The sequence below is a fragment of the Lipotes vexillifer genome, unplaced genomic scaffold (genome assembly GCF_000442215.2).
Source record: "Lipotes vexillifer unplaced genomic scaffold, Lipotes_vexillifer_v1.1 scaffold740, whole genome shotgun sequence".
Taxonomy (NCBI): Eukaryota; Metazoa; Chordata; class Mammalia; order Artiodactyla; family Lipotidae; genus Lipotes; species Lipotes vexillifer.
In genome coordinates this window covers 597,067-622,643 of record NW_006778610.1, presented here as the reverse complement: position 1 = coordinate 622,643, position 25,577 = coordinate 597,067, and the positions used below count along the sequence as shown (strand labels likewise).

Here is a 25,577-nt window from a genome sequence, read left to right as displayed (position 1 = left end):
GGGCTACTCTTCGTTGCGGTGCGGGGGCTTCTCATTGTGGCGGCTTCTCTTATTGTGGAGCACAGGTTCTAGGCACACGGGCTTCAGTAGTTGCAGCACGCGGGCTCGGTAGTTGCGGCACACAGGCCCTAGAGCACGCAGGCTTCAGTAGTTGTGGCACATGGGCTGAGTAGTTGTGGCACGTGAGCTCTAGGCTTCAGTAATTGTGGCATGCAGGCTCAGCAGTTGTGGCTCACGGGCTCTAGAACACAGGCTCAGTAGTTGTGGCACATGGGCTTAGTTGCTCCACGGCATGTGGGATCTTCCTGGACCAGGGATCAAACCTGTGTCCCCTGCATTGATAGGTGGATTCTTAACCACTGCGCCACCAGGGAAGTCCTGAGACCTCAGATTTTTCAAAAATATACTGGAAACAGTTGGAATCCTGTATCCAGAAAGCACACAATGGTAGATGCTTGTGCCTTTGTGTGCAGGTGGTTTCTGAAGCTGTGAAAGTGGGCAAGGTCTCCAGGGAGAACCAGTACCATGAGATACTGAGAGCTCTGAAACTTACCCTCTAAGGGCACTGTCAGAAAAAACAAAGATTATTTTTGAGGGGTTTCTAAAGTAACCCAAAATAAGTAATACAGATGTGTGAAAACCAGTCTTTATATTTGACATCTGGTTAATGTCCCACAGGACTTTCAAAGCGTGATTCATTCACTGTGTTAAAAATTCAGCAATAAAAAATAAAGAAAATAAAAATTTGAGTTGTAAGATTTTTAAGTTAATACATTTGTTAAATCATTGGATTCTTATTATTTATTTTAAAATCCAAACAGCACAAGTCTGTTTTTCTTGTAATGAATATAATATACATGTGAATTAATTCTGTTAGAGTAATACTTTCCCAGTGCCAGTTCACTGATCCTTTTTTCTTCTCACCTCAGAAGAAAAGTCTGTCTCTTTCAAAAATGCCTTATACTCTAAAATAAGTCTTTCAACTTTTACTTATACAATAAGAATATATTTCACATTTCAACTGAGTAAACACATTTGTCTGTAGGTGTGTGTACAGCTGACACACATTTTATGAAACACTACTTACACTTGTTATATCTTATGATCTCTGATATTCTCTAAGATATTTTATTTCAAAAAATCTGAGTACCGGGCTTCCCTTGGTGGCGCAGTGGTTGAGAGTCCGCCTGCCGATGCAGGGGACACGGGTTCGTACCCCAATCCGGGAAGATCCCACATGCCGTGGAGCGGCTAGGCCCGTAAGCCATGGCCACTGAGCCTACGCGTCCGGAGCCTGTGCTCCACAAAGGGAGAGGCCACAACAGTGACACCAAAAAAAAAAAAAAAAAAAAAAAAAAATTCTGAGTACCATCCACTTAATTTATTTTATAACTTACTAATGGGTCACAACCTGCAGTTTGAAAAACTCTGCTCCAGACACACTTGCCCTCCTTAATCTCTTTCAGTGTCTTGCTTCATTCATGCTTCTCCTCTCACCTGTACTGTTTCTTCTGAGATTGTAAAAATGTTTGATCCTCATTTACCTGAAAATAAATTTAAAAACCCTTCAATTTTGCTCTACTTATTTATTTTTTATTTTTTATTTTTTTGCAGTACGCGGGCCTCTCACTGCTGTGGCCTCTCCCGTTGCAGAGCACAGGCTCCGGACACGCAGGCTCAGCGGCCATGGCTCACGGGCCCAGCCGCTCCATGGCACATGGGATCTTCCCAGACCGGGGCACGAACTCGTGTCCCCTGCATCGGCAGGCGGACCCCCAACCACTGCACCACCAGGGAAGCCCTGCTCTACTTATTTTTAAAATTATTTTTGAATCCAACCTTCATTTACCTCCAAGTGTCTCATATATATGTGAGACATTTACATATATATACATACACTATACTTACCGATATACGTGTATAGACACACACACACACACACACACACACCCACACACACACACACACACACACACACACACTACACTTAGTCCCTTAGCAGTCCCATCCAAAATCACTTCCTTTGATAATATCAAACACTTATATAACAGTTAATGTGCCAGGCTAGGTGCTTTACAAATATTAACATATTTAACTTAAAACAACAGTATGAAGTAGGTACTGTTATTATCCACAGTGAGATTAAGTAGTTTGCCAAGGTTACACAGATAGTCAGCAAGGAAACTGGGTATCTTAAAGTAATTTCTGGGGCTTCCCTGGTGGCTCAGTGGTTGAGAGTCTCTTTTGTTCTCCTCTTTTGTCATTTGATGTTTATCTTTAGTGTTGTGTTTGAATTCCTTTTTTGCTTTTTTGTCTGTATATCTATTGTAGATATTTGGTTACCATGAGGTTTTATTGTTTGTTTTGTTTTTTGCGGTACATGGGCCTCTCACCGTTGTGGCCTCTCCCGTTGTGAAGCACAGGCTCTGGGCACACAGCCTCAGCAGCCATGGCTCACAGGCCCAACTGCTCTGTGGCATGTGGGATCTTCCTGGACCGGGTCACCAACCCGTGTCTCCTGCATTGGTAGGCGGACTCTCAACCACTGCGCCACCAGGGAAGCCCATACCATGAGGTTTTGATATAGCAGTCTCTCTCCCTCTCCCTCTCCCTCTCCCCCTCCCTCCCTCCCTCCCTCCCTCTCCCCTGCCACCTTTATATATTGTTTCCATTCAAAATCAAACTTATCTCTAAAGTCTGATGTTGTATTAGAGTAATAGTCTAGAAGTAGCAGTAGTTGGTAAGTGTTCTGGTTATACACTTGTCTTCGAGGGATAAGAATGATGTTTTAAGGGATGTAGTGTCATTAAGTTAGTTTTGCAATGATGAGAAGGTTGAGTGAATGTTCCAGCAAAAAATGAAAATATATTCAGGAGTGTATTGGTTTGCTAGGGTTGCCATAGCAAGCCTGGTGGCTTAAACAACAGAAATTTATTTTCTTGCATTTCTGGAGGCTGGAAGTCCCAGATCAAGGTGTCGGCAGGCTTAGTTTCTACTCTCTTGTTTGCAGGTGGCTTCCTTCTCGCTGTGTCCTCATGTGGGCTTTTTTCTATGTGTGCATATCCCTGGTGTCTCTCTTCTTATAAGGACAACAGTCATTTTGTATTAGGGCCACTCATACAATCTCATTTAACCTTAATTACCTCTTTAAATGCTGATCTCTAAAATCAGTAGCATTCTGAGACGTATTGGGGATTAGGGCTTTAAGAATATGGATTTGGGGGGGACACAATTCAGTACATAACAAGGAGTTTCTTATCATGAAAAAAAGGTAATCTCCTGCACATAGTTACCTGGATTGTGGATCAATATAATGAAAATGAGAGCTAGCAAAGAGATATTGACAGATAGAGCATTGATTCTGAATACTGATGTCAGCAGGATAAAGGAGGCAATAGGTTAGGAAATTGGAAGCACATTTTAATGATGTGGAGAAAGGAAGGACAAGACTGGAAGATGTGCTAAATTTGTTAGCCTAACCAGCCTCCCTAGATGCAAGCATAAAGTTGATGTTCAGAGCTCTGCAAAGCTTACATCTTGCTTCATGCCAGACACTGAGAAAGTCTAAATTAATAGAGCAGGGAGTAAGTGATAGTAGGGATGTGGCAGATGAAGGCAGGCTCTCAGAGCGTATATCTTTTTGAGATAATACCTAAAGTTAAAATGTTTGGAATATGGGTGTAATTTGAAGATATTATTTTTCTAAAATTCCAAAGATTGTACTATTTTACGATGGTGAATATAGTAGAAAACTGAATATAACTCTCCTTATCATGTACTTTAAGTATTAGTTATTTCTTCCTTATTATGGATTAAATTTTCCTATTTTACATGTTTAGTAATTTTTTTTATTATATACTAGGCACTGCGATCTTTATGTTGTTGGGAGTCTAGAATCTGTTGTCTTCCTTTAAAGAGGGTTGAGTTTTGTTCTGGCAGGCAGTTAATTTTCTGGCAAACAAGTTTGACCCTTCTCTTTTCTTTTTAAGCTTTCTTAAGGTGGGTTGAAACATTTCAGGAGTATTGTTGAATGCTCAGCATTTTCAGTGTGGTGTTTTACTCTGCCTGTCAGAAGTTCTACATTTCTCAGTATATAGTTAACATCTGGAGTATCTATTCAGCTCACAGCTTTGGCTTATCAGCTATTTTCTGCTGGGCCTCAACAGTCTTGCTGTCTGCACTTGCAGCTTGTTATTCATCCAATAACTTAAGGTGACCCTTGTGGGGGCTCATTTTTGGGGCAGTTATTTCTTTTTCAGTACCCAGCCCCGCAGGTTCCAACTATTTAAATGACACCAGACTCTAATTTCTGCCTCTTCAGTTGAGTGAAATCATTATGCCTGGCTTGAGTTCCATCTACCTCCCTGTGCTGCGGCCTGGAAAGTGCCACCAGTCAGAAAGACAGAGTGGTCCTGGGCTCACCTCTTGTATTTCCCTTTTTTCTGGAAGGATAGTCCTGCATTAACTACTGTCCAATGTGGAAACCAATTATTTCTTCCTGAGGAATTGAAAACACCTTTAACCTGAGTCATGATAAAATTAAATTCAGCTTTGTAGAGGTTATTTTTTTGCTGAGGTCAGTTTCATATATTCATACTAATATTACTACTGTGTTGAAGAAGTTAAATATGGCTATATGTTAGCAACATATCAAAGATAAATCACACCAGTTTGAAACATTAATGTAAACCACTTTATAGGAACCCCATCCTGAGAAGGAGCAGCATGTTAAAAACCACTTGTGTTGAGAGAAATGTTCTGAGAATGGTTCTACTAAAGAAAAGTTTGTTTTCTTAACTTTTGATGTCCTTGGGTAACAAAGTCAACACTCTTCTGTATTTAATGAAAATAGGTTTGGAAATAGCAACAGGTGTTTTGGTAATAAAAAACTATTCAGGGCTTAAATCATTAGGGTGCCCTGTTTTCTTTATTATAATTACTGAAACAAGAGATTTTGAAATTAAACTGTTGCCGTGTAGACTTGAAGAAGGGAGTCTAGGAAGTGACCTTATTGATCTTTGGACCTATCATGTTTAGTATAACAACTTAGAGTTAGTAGATTTTAAAATAATTTATTGTCCAAAAAAACGTAAATAAAACAGAAACATGTAGCTACTAGAAACCTAAGAATATCATTTGTATTGTCATCATAGAAATAACATATTAATAAATATAAAATAAATAATGAACAGTTACACAAATTACTTTTTGAACGACTGTATAAGATTTTTTTCATGAATGTCAAAATGTGCCAGTTTATTTAAATTTCCAATTTAAAAATGTTATGTGATGTCTGTATTTAAAAAGAATGATTTTTTACCTTAAAATTACATGGATAGAATAAATAATTGTTTGAGAGATATTTAAAAATATTTCATGTGATCAGTGAAGAAAAATGTATAAATTAATTTTAGATAGAGGTTCAATAAATATTTCCTTCTTGGTCTGTCTTCTCTCCCTCCCCATCATTCTGCTCCATCCTCTCTTCACCCTTTCTGTTTCTCTCTCCCCCTCCCTGCTTTCTGACTTTATTTTAAAAATAAATACATAAATTTGGATCTAATATTATTGTGTGTTACCGTGATCTACTGAAAAAAAAAAGCCTTGAGGCCAGGTCTCCCAAAGTGGTGAGATAGTGATCTGGGTAATCAGGCAGAGGTTCCAGTTACTTCCCTGAGAGATAACATTTGCATTTTGCCAGTGTATCTGGATAATTGCCTCTAAAGCCTGATTCTCTGTAACTGTAGAGGCATGACATGAGGGTGTGTTCATACCATCCTCTTTCCCAACTTTGATACTTTATGGTTGAATTGCTTATTTTTCCTTATTTGTGTTCTTTCTACTTCCCTAAATTCAGGATTCAAGGCAATTGTTTTGAGTGTCGTGATGGGCTTGACATCTATGTTGTTACACTGGCAGCCAAGGTCCAGCTCTTGGCAAGGTCTTCAATCCTGCATGATTATAGTGGGAAGCAGCAGCATAGCACAGGGAGATCAGCTCATTGCTTTGCGATGACCTAGAGGGGTGGGATAGGGAGGGTGGGAGGGAGGCTCAAGGGGGAGGGGATATGGGGATATATGTATGCATATGACTGATTCACTTGGTTGTACAACAGAAACTAACACAGTATTGTGAAGCAATTATACTCCAATAAAGATCTATTAAAAAATAATAGTAAAAATAAAAGTTTTGACAACATACAATATGAATGTACTTTAAAAAAAAGAGAAAAATTTAAACCTTACAGAATTTCTAGTTGCTGCTTAAACCATTTAAAAAATGTACCAACTGTTAAGAAAGGAAGGTGATTTTTTTTTTTATCTCTATTTTCTATTCCATTGTTGTTCCTAGATTATTATCCCTTATGGGTAGAGATTGTGCCTATTAATTTTTTTAAGGGCAATTTTATAAAAGGCTAGTATCTATTTAATGCATAGTTTTCATGACATATATATTTAACTAATGATCTATATTAGTTTACCCATAAAGAACAATTACAGGAGTCTGTATACTGGCTCAGCCATTTATTAGCTTTGTGATCTTGGGTACTTAATGTCTCTTGACTGATTTCTCATATGGAATATAAAGATGATAATAGTGCCTATGTCATAGAGTTGCTGAGATTCAATGAGTTAATAATCTAAATGAAACACTAGAACAATGTAGCTAGGTATTTGCCATTATTATTAAAATAACAGCTAATTTATTCATATGCTAATATGTCTTAAAGTCTTACTGTTATCAGTGTTCTATGTAAGCAATCGTAGATCCTATGTGCTTCCTTATATAAACAGTAAATGCAAAGTATATGCATTCTGCTATGATCACAATGTTTGTCCCCCCAAAATTCATGTTGAAATTCTAATGCCCAATGTTTGGAAGTGAGAGCTTTGGGAATTGATTAAGTCATGAGGGTGAAGTCTTCATGAATGGGATTAGTGCCCTTATAAAAGAGGTCCAAGAAAACTCCCTTGCCCCTTCTACCATGTGAAGAAGGAGAAAAAAATCAGCAATATGCAACCCAGAAGAGGGCCTTCACCAGAATCTGACCAATCTTGTAAAATCAGAATTTAGAGGCAATTATTCAGATACACTGGCAAAATGCAATCTTCACCAATCTGACTAGCCTCCAGAACTGTGTGAAATAAATCTGTTGTTATGAGCTACCCAGTTTGTCATACTTTGTTATAGCAGCCCTAACAGACTAAGATACATTCCCATTTTCTTACATAATATTATTTTGTTTCTGTTTGATTAAAAACAATAATGCATTTTCATTTAATAGTCTTATTAGAATTTAGAAATGTGACCTTTCAAAGTTGATTTTCTATTTTTGAAAGTATTTATTTCAATATATTTAAATGTTAGTACACAAAGTGATCTAGACTTAGAAATTAGATCACTTAGAACACAATGATCTAGTCTAACCCAATAATTTTTGAGCTTAGGAAATTTAGGACTAGTGGAGTTATTTTTTAAAATTTCACTATTAGGTGGTGTCTTAGCTGAGGATTAAACTGTGATCTCCTAATTCACATCTAGTGTACTTTTAACTACTCTGTGCTGATATTATAGGGCTCAAAAAAGGGGGAGAAGGTCTTTGCTGTCCGAATATTTGAACAGAAATATATTTCAAATTGTCTAAGACATCTGATTTGGATGATAAAGTTTGTGCGTATGTGTCTTTCTCCTGCCTGGTAACTACTCTGTGTCACTACCCTTCTAATAGCTCACAGATTACCATACATATCTAAGAAAGAATTGTATATTGTGAGCAAAGAAACACATGCCTAATTGCTTTTGCTGTGTAAAAATGTACTCTTTTTAAGATGTGAAATATTTATGAATTGACAATAACAAATCTGCTAGAAGATTTAAAGCACTCGAACTTTGGTTCTTTGACTCTACTCTGAAGTTATCATTGGTAACTGGTATTTGAGTTACTCATCATTAGCACTATTGTGCTAATGGATTAACACCTGTTGAAACTTTTCATAAACATAAGTAATAACCTATGACTTATTGCATCAGAATTTTTAACAGGTGAGGGCTGGGGTTTTACATTTTTTACGTACTGAGGATTATAAAATTCACCTCCTGTTGAGAGCTACTGCTATAAAAGATAGTTTTGGTGGTTATGGGAAACGATTTAAAAAGACCCACCACCTAAAGAAAGTGTGGTCCCTAGGTAATCTTTTATACTATTGCTACACCTGTATAGGTATCTTCCAATAATATCATTCCAAATATGTTGTAAAGAACACCAGTTCCTCAATATGTTAATAGGTTTTAGTAGGGAAGTTGGGGACGTAGTCTATAAAGTTTTAGAATTACAAGTTTCAGAAAACACAAGCTTCATATGTTTAAGATCTTCGGAATGTTAAAATAGAGTTGTTTCCCAATTCATTTATGGATTCTTTTATGGTGGACTCTTTTGTATGTTCTACATACCAGAAAAACATAAAACAAAAAAGCGTGGGTATATTCAGACTTAAAACTACATTAATTCTGAGAAATATTCCCACCAGAGGGCTGACTGTGGGCAGGGGGACACATTAAGTTTACTGAATAAAAAATGTTGACATTTTCTCTCTATTAATACCAACTTAATTTGCCTACTTCTGAGTAATTATTTGACTCTTTTCTGTCATGATGAGTCAGGATGGAACTCAAAACCTTACCCTTGCCATTCCTGTTTCTGCTGAATCTGTACTCATCCTGAAAAATCATTCTTATACAATACTCTAAGATACTTTTACTAAACTATTACAGTTGGCATTAAAGATGATATCCAAAAAAAGTAAGTATTTTTTTTTTTATGTTTCTGTTGAATCAGTACCTGAACCAGAAGTTTAAACAACCATTTTGTGCTGAGTCCACTCTAAGACAGTAACATCAGCTTTTACTCAAATGATTTATGAACTCATTAAATTTACCTTTTTTTCCTCTGCTCTTTGAATTGGTAAAATAAATCCAATGGCAATTATTTAGACAGTGAGTTTAAACCTCTTTGTATAGTCATCTACAATAATCATGTGACCAACAAGAAATATGTTACTGTCTGTTGAATACTCATTCTTGAAAGTCTCCATTTCTTTCACCCTCATGTTTCTATATTTTCTCTATCAAGTTATTTGTCTAAGTTTCTGCCCAGTTATTTTTTTTTTTTTTATCTTTGGCCTTGGTTAGGCATAATACTTCTCACTTTTATTTAGGGCATTTACAGTTTTTGGTTTTCTAATTTATGTATAATCTGTATATATTTATATAGATATGGATCCATTTATCTATCTGAATAAACACCAACACAAGTACAGACTTTTTTTCTGCTTCTGTGCTTTCCCGGCTGTGTTATGGTAACTTCCCTCTGTAACTGTGTTTCTTGGCTAGATGTCTGGTAACCATTATTTACAAATAACATACTCTTTTGTACAAGGTTAGAATATTCTCCACAAGGGCATTAAATGCCAACCGTAGTTTAATGTATTAGGTTTTGAATTCAGTGTTTGCTTTATAATGAATATTACAGGCTTTTTTTTTAGAAGTTATGTTTATGGATAAACAAATCAGTCAAACTTTTATGTTATTTTTTTTTAATTATTTTTATTGGAGTATAGTTGATTTGCAATGCTGTGTTAGTTTCAGGTGTATGGAAAAGTGAATCAGTTATGCATATATCCACTCTTTTTTAGATTCTTTTCCCATATAACACAGGGAACTCTACTCAATATTCTGTAATGGCTTATTTTGCTATCTTTGTTTATGTTTAACTACAAAAGGTTTGCTCTCTTTTAGAGTCTATTTATAAAATCTTCAGTATTTTCCTTGGTGATATTTTCATTCAACAATGATACTTTGAGCACCTACAACATACCAGGCAACATGATGAACTATTTTCCTAAATGTCAGTTTATTATGGATTAATTATAAACATAAAAAATGTGGGGATACACAGCATTTACATCATTGGAAAGACATTACTTATATTGGTAGTTTTATCATTTTTTTCATTTTATACAAAATTATAATGCCTAAAAATTTCTAGCTCTTCATAGTAACAGTTTGTCCATTTTCATTTTTGACTAAACATTATGGTAAGTGCATCTGTGCAAAAGCTTGTTTTATGAATTTCAGGGAGAGTAAGACGCATAACTCTGTGAGGCCCGCTATGGTATGATGTCCCTACTTCCCATTTCATGATTAAAATACCTTGAGAGATTGAAATTTGGACTAGTTGTTTATGAATTATAGTAAAGTGGCATCATATTATGTACTTAATTTAACCTTATTTAACTAAATTTTCTAGATAAATATAGATTTTACAAATGAAGAAAATCACATTTTTAAATAGTTCTGCTGACTGCCTGCTATTCTACTTAACAAGTATATGTCTACAGTAGTGGATATAATTAAGCCTGACAAAAGTAAATACCATTGTGAAAAACCTAGGAACAAGTATGACTAACTTTAAAGTTTGGGGCTATTGACAAGGAAACGGTAATTACTGATTTAGGTAGCCAAGCAAATAAGGTGATAATGTGACCCAGGAAAGAAAACAATGAAAAATTAATTTGGAACCATAAAGAAATCTGAATAAGAAAGCATCAGAGGAACTGATACATCTTTCATAGAAGGTTAAGATAATGACATTAAACTAGAATAACTAGGAATTGAATCTTTCTGTATTGATGATGTGTTTAGATTATTGAAAACCTGGGGTAATTTTCTTTCTGAATGTAATTTCTCTATGAAACTATGTACTATGGTATTCATTAAGTAGTTTTGCATGAACATTACCATACAGAGTTATATATACTGTGTATTATTGTACTTATTGGACAACTTAAGGAATTTTCAAGGGTAGTTTTGCTTAATTGTGATTGTTTGCCTTATTCACTGACTTTACAATAAAATTTAACCCCCAAACAGTTTGGGAAAACCCAAAACAGTTTTTCTCTATTTTCCTTCATCTGTGACCTTAACCACTCTTCTATACTGCAGTGATAGAAGGAGTAAAACGTACTATGAAGGCACAGAGAAGGGATATCTAATTGATACTTCTAAGGCCTCCTGACAGAGTAATATCTTTACTGAGATATCAAGGATGGGTGTGAGTTAGCCAGTGGGTGGTAGATGGTGGAACACTATTCCTGGAAGAAGATCACATGTGCAGAATTCAGGAGTAGAGAGAGAGGTAGAATGGAACATCAAACAAAATTCAATAAGGCTGTAAAAGTAAGAAAAAGTAGGAGACAATAAAGTTTATTAGGAATTTTATCTTTGTCTTCAAGGCAGTAGAAGATTACATGACTTGGTCAAATTTGTATTTTTAGAACAATTCTCCTAGATGTTTTGTAGGGAATGAAGTGTAACTGCTTTGGCCGTTTATAAGCTATAGCAATAATCTAGGTAAGAGATTATGGACGTACTGGGGATGCAGAGAATTATTAGACAAATTTAAGAACTTTTTAGGAGGTGCTGATTGGATGTGTAAGGTGAAGTTTTGGAAGGCATCAAGAATGATTGATTGACTATTGGCAAGTTGTAGGGATAATGGCATTATGAAGGCTTTGTCCTGAGACTGCACATTACTGAGCAACATGTTGAAAATGATTGCAAGACAAACTTCATAAACATGTGAAGAGTATACATTCTAACGTGACGATCTAACGTGAAGAGTATAGATTCATAATAAACTAATAAATTTCTGAAGTGTTATTCTCTTTGTCAAATCAATGCCTAAAATATTTTTTGCTCTTATTTGTTTACTTTTGAGTATTAAGATGAAAGAATATACAAATTATTTGTTTAAAAATAAACACTTTACAGGGTTTTTATTGAAAAATTAAAACTCCATTAGCATTATGAAACAGTGTAAAATGTTTGGAAATGTAGATGTTTGGAAATGAAATTTCTGAAGAAAAACTTTCTCATTTGGTTAAAACATTTAACCCCAAACTAACTTAAAAGTGCTTCAAAATGGTCTGAAAGCACATTTCTTTTTCTTACCAAATTTAGATAATATTAAGGTAATCATTTTTAAAAAGCATAACAACTTAAATTGTAGAATCTGGGCATTTTTTTTTCCCACCGGAAATAACTATTTGGTCTAACTTCTCCACACCTGATTTTGTGGATTAAAAATAAAAACCTTCACAGAATTGTTACGGGATTTACACTAAATCATTAAGACGTTGATTAACAGAGTCAGGTTTAGGATCCTTGTGAAGAATTTTGCTAATTCCGTGTAAACGTTATCTTAGTTATTTGACCATTTGGCACATATTTTTTCTTAATCCTTCTTAGTGAAAGTATTACTTTAATCACATTTGGTTTGAAAGATAGTTGGCACAACATGCCTAGCACCACAGATCTGGGGATCTCCCTTTTGAAAAGCATCCCACAGTTGTCAAGGGACACCTCAGAAATTTAACTTCATATTTGCCTCTTCATACAACTACTCCAAACTGGCTAAGTGATACCAGAGAGGCATTTACCTTATTGTAAAGGAGTTTAAATAAGTGCAAATAAGGCACTTTTTCTTAATGTATCAGAGTTATTCTAAATCTAAGATTAAGCAAATACTAGCAAAATTAAGTGGGAAAGTCTGTCATGTCACAGAACCACAGTCAAGTTCTTCTTACCCCTGTGAATATTCAAAGAAAGGGTTTGTGCTGCAGGTTAATGACTTTTCACCAGCAGAGGAAAAAGAGGTAAATTTAATGGGTTCATAAATCGTTTGAGTAAAAGCTGATGTTATTGTCTTAGAGTGGACTCAGCACAAAATGTTTGTTTAAAACTTCTGGTTCAGGTACTGATTCAATAGAAACATAAAATAAAAACTTACTTGTTTTGGATATCAGCTTTGATGCTAACTCTAATAGTTTAGTAAAAGTATCTTACGAGTATTGTATAAGAATGATTTTTCAGGATGAGTACAGATTCAGCAGAAACAGGAATGGCAAGGGTAAGGTTTTGAGTTCCATCCTGACTCATCATGACTGTAAAGAGTCAAATAATTACTCAGAAATAGGCAAATTAAGTTGGTATTAATAGAAAATGTCAACATTTTTTATTTTGACTTGCTAGTTACACTAGTGATCTTGTCTTAGTTCTAACCAGTTCACCTAGAGTCACTGAAGATAATATAATGGTAACACATTATTAAAATAGAAACCAACTGGAAGATTCCCTGTATCATTTCATTAGTTTTTGTATTTCACTTATTTTTTTCAGTTATACTAGTTCAATAAAATCCTCTTGAAGCTATGTAAAATGTCCAGGTTTTATTAAAAGTTGGCCAACATAAAAGAGGATGAAAATTTTTAAAAACTTTAAATCTATTAAGAAAATGCTGGAAAAAAATGTCTTAAGTTGACAGAAGTCCATACCTGACTCATGTACAACAATGAAAGCTTTATGTTGGCTCCAAACATTGCATGATGTAGGTCATAGGCAGAGACCCCTTCATAAAGCTGGTGAAAGCTGAAAAATTGTGGTTTTGTTTTCTGAAAGCTTATTAACCATTAAAATGACTTTCCAGTGTTTGTTATTTTGATTCATAAAATAATATAAATTGAAGGCTAATGTTGCTCTTTTATAAACTGCTTTTCTCTACTAATATTTTTATTTTCTTAATGTTAACTGGACTGGCAGCAGCAGGCATAGCTAATCGATAGTGTAGTATTTAATGTAGATTTAAAATAATTTTTTTAAGGTTATTATTAACTCTATTAGTATTTTAGAATTTATGCCTATCAACTTAATATTTATTGAGGAATTATTATGTATTAGAGACCATGCTCGTCTGTCTTATACCAACAGTGAATTAGACAAGCTCAGCCCCTGCCTTCATGGAGTTTTATAAATATTAGATAAATTATTAAAAGTATGATGAAATCTACTAAGGATGTTGTGGGGACTTAAGAAGGACTACCTATAAAGGTAATTTTACAGTTTCAGTTCAGATATGTTGTTCGAGTTCATTTTGGAACATCCTTAAAACTTAATTTTGAAACCCAGTCTTTTCTTATCAGGTTGCTCAGAGTGAGCTAGTCTTTTAATTTTCTCCTTTGGGAAGCCTACTTCAGAGCTGGCTGATGCTAACAATTATGCTTTCAAAAGAAATACCCATACAAGAAAAGAAAAACAAAAAACAAAAAACCCGGAATAAGAAATCAAGTTATAATTGGTGTTTCATAATGAAAAAAGAGGAATTAAAACTTCACAGATTAATTTGGAAAAAATAGTAAAAGGCTGGAAAGTTCTGCCTACCTTAGAACTTTCAAATCCGTGCCTTTATAATTGCTTGTGTAAGTTATGGTTTTCTTGCAAAAATAGTTGTGTCTTTCTGCCCTTCAATTATACACTTTTTGAGTACATGGTGATGGTGTCTTTGGGATAGTGCCTGACACGTAGAAACTACTCAATAAATATTTGTTGAATAAGTGAAAGAATAAATGAATCCTTAAGATTTCAAGAACTGAGTTCATTTGATATTAGAATTCTTAGAAATATATTTTTAAGTGGATTGTTTTGTAGATATGGAACAAAACTTAGTATATTCAACTTATATTTTTTCTACACTGTGAACACTTCTGAAGCCTGTATTTTATCTTTAGTGGCCCACCCTGCCTCTGACATTGAAAGTATTGGATTTCCAAAGATGACCTTTTGGGTTACCCCAGTGTCAGTAAGTATTTGTCATTAAGTCTGACTCCCATCTGTGCTGGCTAAAAGAGGAGCCTGACTTTTGGAAAAGTGTATGCACATGGATGTGTGCACATACATACACTTTTAAGTGTTTAGTGCGATGTTAATTACCAGTTTATTTGGTGATTGCTAATAATAGGTTAGACCATTGACCTTCCGTGTAAGATGGTCATCAGTTATTCAGGTTAGGTTGTGAAAGCTGGGTAGAAACTGATTACAGATTTAGAAAAGGGCTATTTGACGATCGGTGAGGGAAAAATAATGTTTGCTTGTTTGGTCAGATTAGAAATTTACTACCTCAAGATAAGTCACTTTAAGATACTGCTTATTGAAGTATGGTGTGACTAACCTTATCTAAGCTTTTTTTGCTTATCTTTATACCTGTCAGTAAGACAAACTACAGAGGCACATTGGTTGGTTATTTTCCTTGGTGAAAGATAGAGTATGTTTTTTGAAGTTTCAGATTTACTTAGGGTAGTATTTTAAGGTTTGGATTTTGGTTTTTCCCCTCAATATTTTACATCTTTCAAAAGAAAACACAATGACTTATTGATTCTAACACTTAATAAACATTTATGAAATGAATAAAATAGCAAAAAACAGCCACAGCAGACTGGCTGATCTATATTCATAACAGATGATAGTTCTGTGACAGCTGGGTTATTTTGAATTTGGAAAACCATGAATTTATCTTAATTTTTTAAATTTAATTTTTATGTGCCTAAGAAGCTATAGAATATGGCCTGAAAGTTCTTCAGATTCACCTAAATGAATCTCAGTATACAGGTGTTGAATTATAATGCTATATACCTGAAACTTATATAATAGAAAATAATAATAATAAATGTTTAAAATTTAAAAAAAAAGAATCTCAGTTTGATCTTTTGTAAGGACACACACATTTTGTTAATAATACTTATTGTTGATATCAAATATTTCTGGCAATATCAAATATTTCTGACACTATGATTTATAAAACAGTTTATATTATCCCATGTAATCATGGTTAATATACATTTTTTCACAGGGGAACTTAGAGATTCTGTAATACATCAAAGGTAAATGGTAGAAATAAAGATCCCAACCCAGGTCTTCTGATTGGATTTTTCCCTATACTTCTTCTGAGGTCCATAAGTAAATAAGTTTTGATTAAAAAAATAAGATACACATTTCAAAATAAGAGTTCAAGTCATCACATTTCTCATGTATAAACACTATTGGGTAATACATTAGGAATATAGCAAACTATAAGGCATGGCCTCTAGCTGTTGGGTGTTCATAATCTATTTGGGAAATAGGAGATATACATAAAAAGAATAACAATACAAGATACTATGTGGAAAATGAGTGGCTCAAACTATAAGCCCTATAGAGAAAGGAGAGATTGCTATGGATTGGAACTACTAGGGGTGACTGAAATGAGCTTTGCTGATTGGAAGACATTCAAGACAAGGAAAGTAAGGAACAAAAACGGAAGATGTAGGAAGCCTGGAGCCCTTGGAATAGTTTATATACTATGGTAGAAGGTTTGTGGGAGGTATGGTCAGAGAGGCAGGTGAGGGTCATGTTGTAGGGAGATTTGAATGTAGGACTAGGATCTTAGGACCTTATTTTATAGGTGATGGGGAACCACTCAGAGTTTTTTGTTTGGATATGGCATATTGTAAATAGCATACATTTTTTTTCTGGTCTAGGGACCTGAAGATCAGAGCCTTCTTCATTCAGTAATTTAAGAGCTAAGGAGCCATTGCCATGAATAACATGCCTCAGGACATTAATTTTTGTGTGTGGGAGGGAGGTGGGTTCAGGGGCTGGAGATAGGTGTATATGTTTGGCGGGGAACCAGAGGAGAATGGTGACAATCTCCATTACAGTTCCATAGACTCTTTGTGTATGTGAAGATATGTATATTATGAAGAGGGAAAAAAATCCATAGATATGAGATAATAAAGAATTCCTAATAAAATTAATTATAAATCTGAAAAATGATTTTTTAAAATATCAATATTTAGGTGTTTAATCATCAGAGACCTAAGTTTACCAGGTAGTTTAACTCATGGGGCTTAGGCAGCTTAGCCAACAGTGTCATTTCACTTCAACATTGAGAGCACCCAGGAAGGCCAACACTCTGCCCCTCTCATGTCTGAACTAATGCTGCCAAGCTCCTGCAGTTCTTCTGTCAGATGAGAAGAAGTGTGGCTTTCTGTGGAGCCTCCTTTTACAATAACAAGGCTTGTGTAAAGATTCCCCATTTTCTAGATGCAGTGAAGCTAATTAGAACTTGAAATTCATCCCACAGCTCTGCCAATCAGTATATCAGCTGTAGTAAGTTAATTGGCAATAGTTTTTTCTTTTCTTTTCTTTCTTTTTTCTTTTCCTTTCTTTTCTTTTCTTCTCTTCTCTTTTTTTTTTTCTTTTTTTAATTTCCTGGAAATGGTGAAAGACACATTGTTATGATAAAGACACTGATGATAATATTAAAAACTGAGAATTCTGGTTGTGGAATCTCAGAAAAAATCTCCCCTGTCAATATCAGATTCATCTGCCTGGATTTGAAAGCTTGCAAATTTATTTAACACGTCTCTCTATCTTCTTTTTCCTTCCTCTCTTTACCTGCTGCCCATACTTATCTAGTCTCATTTCCTGCATCTTTTTCTCTCATGAACACTCCTCCAAACAGGCCACACTCCTTCTCATTACCCTTTGAACATTTGTTATTCTTTCCAACTATATTCAAACTCTTCCTCACAGCTAAAATGAATATGTATTACCTGGTAAACTTAATATGAATTGATTTTTTTCCTTAAAAATGGCATACAAAACTTGAAAGTGAAAACTTTGTCACCATTAAAAATATGTAGAGTTATGAATAATATAGACATTTTGGAAGTTCCATATTTGGCTCTGTGTAGATATAGTTCAGATCTCTTCTTTTGTATATAAAACAGCTTTGCTTGTTTCGAGATCCAGAATCATTGTTCAAGGTATCCAGAGTCAGAATAGAAATAAAGTATACAGCCTTGAGACCAAATGGAATGTGAGGACCAAACATCGGCAGAAGTAGTGGAGAGAGGTGGGATGGCTTGAAATTTGAGGAAGGCTCGAGCTGAGCAATTTAACACGTAGGTACCAGATGTTTGGAGTAGCGCCTCATTTTCCTGGTTACTGGCATTGCAGTATGAAGAGGAAAGGATAAGATGGAATGTTTTCCTTTTTTAAAAGCCTATATAATTATTATCAAAACTTCATGTTAAAGACATATATATTAAGTGAATCTATTACAATATGATTCGCTATTGCATGTATGTAGTAAACTGAAGGGAAAACTGTTTCTCATGGTGCAAACACAAACCAGAAAAGATATATTTGGTTTAACCAGTAATTAAGCTTATATGGTAGTCATTTTTCCTTATGGCAGTGTTACAGAGAGCTACACTGTAACTGTAAAGAGAAAGGGATAAAAATGGTGCAGTAGGGCTTCCCTGGTGGCGCAGTGGTTAAGAATCTGCCTGCCAATGCAGGGAACACAGGTTCGAGCTCTGGTCTGGGAAGATCCCACATGCCGTGGAGCAACTAAGCTCGTGCGCCACAACTACTGAGCCTGCGCATCTGGAGCCTGTGCTCCGCAACAGGAGAGCCAGCGACAGTGAGAGGCCCGCGCACCGCAATGAAGAGTGGGCCACGCTCGCCGCAACTGGAGAAAGCCCTCACACAGAAATGAACACCCAGCACAGCCAATAAATAAATAAATTTATTAAAAAAAAAAAAAAATGGTGCAGTAAACTGACGTGAAACTCTTGGTTATACAAAACTCTTAAGTTCTTTGTGGTACATAATGGTAGCCGCCAAGAAGTTTAAACTGTAGGAATAATAATAACTTATCAGATTAGGTTTTCCCACATATACAATTATCAGCTAAATATTTACTAAAATGTAAAGACAAAATAATTCATGAACTTGTTCTATAAGCTTGAAGAAGTTCCAGCTGTGTGTCCTTTTAGATGTTCCAGTCACCCCCTCATATAAAATGTTCACTTTTGACAAATATAAAGATTCCTGAGGTAGGAATGGCAATTTTTCCTGGCATCAGGCAACTGTAATCATCCAGAGTTCACAACTAGACACAGAACTACTTGAAGGTTTAGCACAGGGCATCGTCTCTAAGAGTAAACAGACTTCATTGGATTCTTATAGCCTGTTCATAAAATGGTGGGGAGTATCTCTAAAATATTTTAGCCAATTTTTGTATCTTAAATGCCTTTAATTTTACTCATGAGAGCTCATATTCATCATGCATATTTTTATACCTTGTTTTCACCAATAGATACACATTTTTGTCATTCAGTATACTAATTAGTAAATCATCAGTTATTGAGATGCAAATAAAATAAGTGCCTCTAGTAGCCCCCTCAAGTATATAGACTTTATTATTAGTATCCCAGAAAACTACTCCTGGTCCGTAATTCTTGAGTAGATGCCACACTCTTACTAATAGACACCTTTAATCACATTGCATTTTAAAGTAAATTCTAGGCATTATAACAAATAATATAACCATTTGACGTATAAAATATCCTATTGGGTGCCAACGCATAAGTTGTTATCTGGAGTTTTGAAATGAATGGCAGAACTTTTATGTAACTTTATTTTTTAAAAGTTCACCTTACCTTTTAATTTAAACTTAACATTCTTCCCTCATAAATGTCCAACATGTCATTAAATGCAATCTTTCTGCATTTTACAAGTCTATCTACAGTTGAAGCATCCTCTGACTCTGATAATTTTGCTAGTTTTATTCATAGACAAGATTGTACTTTGTTGATTGCTTATGTGATTGAGTAAACCCCGTGTAAGAGCTGACTGGGTAAGAAATCAGAATTATCTTCCTTAGTCACCTCATAGCTTAATAAAAATCAGGGAATCATTCAGCTGGAATACGTTCAGAGAAAAACCCCTTTTTATTTACCTTTCTTTACTCCCAATACATTTTTAGAGGTTAATAAAATAATGTATAAGAAATCTAATGGAACTTACATGTCTTAATAACTTAAGCAGCCTTGGAAAGTAAAATATGCTTTGATGAACATTCAGTTAATATTTTATCAATAAGTAATTTGCCTACCAGGCAGAAATATTTTTTAATTGTCATAACGATAAAATATAGAAGTAAAAGCTGTGTGATTTGGGCAAGTTACTTAACCTCTCTAAAGTCTTGGTTTCCTCATAAACAAAATGAAGTTAGTAAGTACTTCACAAGGTTAAAGATTAATAAGATAATATTTATAAAACCCATAGCAAAGTGGCCAGCACATACATTCTCAAAAATGGTAGTTATTTCCAGGAAAAAAAAATCAAAAGAAGCATTTCAAGAGAGTGGTCAGTAGTGTCCAAGTGATGTCAGGTCACTCAGAGAAGCCTGGACTGCACAGAATGAGAACTCAAAATGCAGACTTTTCTTTTAGAATGTGATATATGTGTGCCTGAACAACTACTCACTCTGCAAATTAGCACACTAAAATTAATAGAGCTTATGGGGAAAAAAAAGTTAAGTTTTGGGCAGAGCACTTAAAGTCTATGCAGCTTTATATTGTTGTTGTTAGTTCTTCAGTTACAATCCTAATCAAAACATTAACTCCATTAAATCTCTAACAACATTTGCACCAAGCATCACAGTCGGCAACGCGTTGCATCATCATACTTCCTCTTAAACAGAGGAGATAGGAGGTATTGAGTGCATTTGATTACACTAGTTTCATCAAAATTAAACATCTGATTTGAGATACAGGGAGAAATGTCTTCAAAGCTCTTTAGGTATAATTGCAGCTTCAGCAGAGAGCTTAACTTTTGAAAAGTATAGCGTTCTTGACTCCACTAAACCAGCCCCTGTTTGTGCTAACGGGATGGACTTGTATAGGATTTTTAGACACTCATCTCCACTTTTTAAGGCCTTTATACATTGCTAAGGTTTTCTCTTTAATTGGGGTGAAAGCTTGCCCCTGATCACTTTTAAACATTAACAAGCGGGAAAAAAATCTTATGAACCAACAGGACATCCAGAGTCCAAATTATACTGATATTGTTCATGATTTACCAATAGCAAAGGAGCTCTTCTCTTTTACAGAAACATGTGTTATAGAGAATATACTGTGTATTGGATGAAACAATGAATATTCTGAACTCCCCTAAAGCTCTTGGCAATTAAGTTTTTCATAGAGAATAAAGGAATATAACTCAAGCCTGTTTCTATTGTTGCTTCTGTTTCATGTATATCAAACATTTTTCAGGGTAATTTAATGGTTTAGCCACATTAGAGACATCTGATAGTATTTTCTTACATTTTTCTTGTGCTTATTCCCTACAGTTGGCTAAAAAGTTTATGAAAATTATCTCTGGATCACTAGAAGTCCCCATTCCCGCTAACAATTACTGTTTTGCTGTCAGTTTGATTCATTATTCCCATAGCAGTATCCCCCCCACCAAACACCTTTTAGAGGTGCCTCTAATTCAGTTTTATCTAAGCATTTGAGAAGGTTGTTGCTCAAGATAGGCAAAGACCATTTTGATCAAGTTGTTCCGTGTGTACAATATACTTCAGATTTTATATTGGTATTAAAGTATTATATACTATTGGGCTTCCCTGGTGGCGCAGTGGTTGAGAGTCTGCCTGCCGATGCAGGGGATGCGGGTTCGTGCCCCGGTCTGGGAAGATCCCACATGCCGCGGAACGGCTGGGCCCGTGAGCCATGGCCGCTGAGCCTGCGCGTCTGGAGCCTGTGCTCCGCAACGGGAGAGGCCACAACAGTGAGAGGCCCACGTACCGCAAAAAAAAAAAAAAAAAAAAAAAAAAAAAAGTATTATATACTATCTAACTAGCTCACTTCACCAAATCTGAATAAATAAAAAAAATAATTTTGCTATATTTCAATGTGTCACTTTATATCAGTGCTCAAGTGGCAAGTTGATACTGTGCTCAAAAATTATATGCATAATTTTGTTGGGTCACATTTTTATGTGATTTTATTTTAGCTACTGTAAGAAGAGATGATTCCATTATTTCAAGTCCTGATGTCACTGATATTGCACCAACTAGAAAGAGGAGGCAGCGGATGCAAAAACATCTTGGGACAGAGCCTAAAATGGCTTCTCAGGAGCATCGGCTTCAAGAAAAGGAAAAGTAAGTCATTTTATTCTTTGTCAAATAGTGAGATGACATTTAAAAATCTAATATATAATCTTAAAATTATATTTTTGTTTCTGAATTTACTTACGGCTATTTTTAAGAACAAAAATTATGATTTTGAAAATTGTAAAATGTTTGAATCAATTTATTTTCTCTGGTTTTGGTTAATTCCTATTAATATTTAAAGCGGAAGTGCTAAAAATATAAGTAAATTTTTTTTCTTGTGGTTTTTATGGATTAATTAGAAATGGCATGTAGGATACTAAAAATATTAGAATCCAGCTTGTGTTCAGTAAAGAACTTCGATCGAATTTACTGCTTTAAAGAGACTCATAAAACATTCAGCTTAGCCACTTGATTTGATTATGCTTGGTATTTTTTCAAGTAAAATGTCTCTTTGTAGTAATCTATTTATTTCTATTAGATTTTGGAATTATAAACTGTATTTTCACTGTTTTTCACTTTTTGCTTCAGACTGCCCTCCTTCAGTATACATCCCAATTTAGTTGTCATATGTTGAGGTGTTGGGATAACTAACATTTCATTGCAGTAAAACAGTCTGCATTTATAAGGAATATTATCAGTTGAATCCAAAATGAATGTACAAATCATTTGTACGTGTGTGTGATATATATATATATATATATATATATATATATATACACACACTAAGATTTTATTTCTTTTTCTCTAAACTTTTCATTAATTTAGCAAATGGTAGTCGAACAATAGCCTTGTGACAGATGATATTACAGACCACTGGTATTCAAAGTATGGAATGAGGATCTGAGGGTTCCCAAGGCCCTTTGTGATGATCCACAGGGTAATCCCTTCTTCAGTTCCATAGCTATGTGAGGCCAGATTTTCTTCATATATTTTAATTAAAATAATAGGTCATATCTGTTTGAGTGCAGAAGCTAATGAGAATCTAACTGTTTTCATTCAAGCCAGCCATCAACAGATTTGCAAAACATTGACCTCACAAGATTTTTTGTTTGGGAAATATAATGATTTTTGTAAAGAATATGTTATTCATGTTATCATATATTCGGTTTATTATGTTTTTAAATTATTTAACACATATTTTAAATTTTTTCTCAGTTTTTATTTTGAATATGGCAAATACAGTCCACATGAACAAAAGTTCTTGAGGTCCTCAAGAACTTTTGAAAGTGTAAAGGGGTCCTGAGAGCAAGAAGTTTTAGGATTCTGTTATAGACAATGAGGATGCCAAGACAGGCACAATCCATGCATTCAGGAAACTGAACCTGATAGGAGGGATATATATATATATATATATATATATATATATATATATACACACACTAAGATTTTATTTCTTTTTCTCTAAACTTTTCATTAATTTAGCAAATGGTAGTCGAACAATAGCCTTGTGACAGATGATATTACAGACCACTGGTATTCAAAGTATGGAATGAGGATCTGAGGGTTCCCAAGGCCCTTTGTGATGATCCACAGGGTAATCCCTTCTTCAGTTCCATAGCTATGTGAGGCCAGATTTTCTTCATATATTTTAATTAAAATAATAGGTCATATCTGTTTGAGTGCAGAAGCTAATGAGAATCTAACTGTTTTCATTCAAGCCAGCCATCAACAGATTTGCAAAACATTGACCTCACAAGATTTTTTGTTTGGGAAATATAATGATTTTTGTAAAGAATATGTTATTCATGTTATCATATATTCGGTTTATTATGTTTTTAAATTATTTAACACATATTTTAAATTTTTTCTCAGTTTTTATTTTGAATATGGCAAATACAGTCCACATGAACAAAAGTTCTTGAGGTCCTCAAGAACTTTTGAAAGTGTAAAGGGGTCCTGAGAGCAAGAAGTTTTAGGATTCTGTTATAGACAATGAGGATGCCAAGACAGGCACAATCCATGCATTCAGGAAACTGAACCTGATAGGAGGGAGTTTTCAAGTTTCTTGCATAAAAGTTTGCATTGTACAGTTAATAGTGGCATTGTTTTGTTGTCTGTTTATCATTGCGTTTTGAGTTTATAATTGCATTACCATGGCTTATTAACCATTATATCCCATTAAATTTAGCTAGGAAGCCTGACTTCATTACTTGTTTTCAATTCTAAGCATATGCTGGATTTCAAACATTTCTGTCAGTCTCTCACAATGGTATTTCCTCTGTATCTCCTGCAGTAGCCTCTCAGTAGAACTTACATTCATTGTATGACTACCACATGATTTCACATTGTCTAAGGAAATGCCCAGTAGTTACTGTTGTTTGTTGAGAACAAAATAATTGTAGCTATGGCTTTCCCTCATTCATTCATTCATGTATCATTCTTTTAACATATGTTTACATGCTGAGCAAACTTGACACAGTCCCTGATGTCATAAAGCTTAGTCTACATGAGAGAAGACAAACATTACTCGTACGATTACATAGATATGAGGAGTACAGTAGTGGAGTAGAGAGCAGAGATTTAGGCAGAGGAAACAGCCTGTAAACATGCGCTGAGGTGGACTGTGTGAGGGTGATGGCAGTGTAGGGAGCAAGGAAGGGAGGGATTGCGATGAGGCTGAGGGCTGCTCAGAGGCCAGTTCAAGCTGGGCTGTGTGACCCTTGTTAAAAATTCAGCCTTTTCTCATGTATATGATAGCATTTCTGGTTCTCACATCGCAGAGGACTTTTCTTCTTGTTTTCCCTACCTTTTGATATTGCTTTTTGACTCTTCTTAAGGGTTATCAAAATATTAGATTGACTAGAAATCTCTGATATTTTAGTCATTATTGTGTCTTCTTAGATATAGTCATTTAAAATTATCTAAAGCTATCGTCCTTCCTTTCTTTTTCATTTTTTAATTCTGCTTTCAAACTGCTGAATGTTGTACAGTTTTGGATTCCCAGTAGTAAAACTTTCATTCTTTTGAAATACAGGAAACTAGAAAATTGAAAACATACTGAAACTTATGTAGAGTACTCACAAGGATAATAGCCTAAATTGGCATGTGTTAGCAGTCCTGAGGTGCAGAATTGTACTGACATTTTGCCTTTTTCTTTTTTTTTTGGTAAATATAAATTTTTTTCAGGAATATTTTTAGATCTCCCGCTTTTAGTAAGACTCTGAAATCCTTGAATCTGATATCTATTGATAAATATTCATTAAAAATTTCTGTGTGACCAATCCACACAATATGATTATACTTGGGGAACCCTCATCCTGTCTGTCAACTAGCGTCAACACTAAGAGTTATTATTCAACGTAACCATGTACTATACATTCCTTGCTATTTACTATCTTACATTACTTGAAATTATGATTTGTAGAGTTGTTTGGTATGTCCTTTTAATTCTACATATTAAACAAAATGAACCAGCTGACAAAGGCTACAGAAACTGTGAACTTATATACTTTATTAATATCATCAGGTAAAATTCTGAGTGTAAACAGTGTAAAATCACTTTCTATAAATATACAATGGCATGGACTTCCCTGGTGGCGCAGTGGTTAAGAATCCTCCTGCCAGGGCTTCCCTGGTGGCGCAGTGGTTGAGGGGACACGGGTTCGTGCCCCGGTCCGGGAAGATCCCACATGCCGCGGAGCAGCTAGGCCTGTGAGCCATGGCTGCTGAGCCTGCGCATCCAGAGCCTGTGCTCCGCAACGGGAGAGGCCACAACAGTGAGAGGCCCGCGTACTGCAAA

General features: G+C 35.1%; 1 protein-coding gene across 1 annotated transcript in view; it reads left to right on the top strand.

The window, feature by feature from the left end:
* Window positions 1-25,577, top strand: part of XRCC4 (X-ray repair cross complementing 4) — a 265,302-nt gene that overhangs the window by 147,177 nt on the left and 92,548 nt on the right. Inside the window, exon 7 of the mRNA XM_007451707.1 lies at window positions 21,739-21,886. Within this exon, the coding sequence (XP_007451769.1) occupies window positions 21,739-21,886 (148 nt within the window). The remainder of the gene's footprint in view (window positions 1-21,738; window positions 21,887-25,577) is intronic.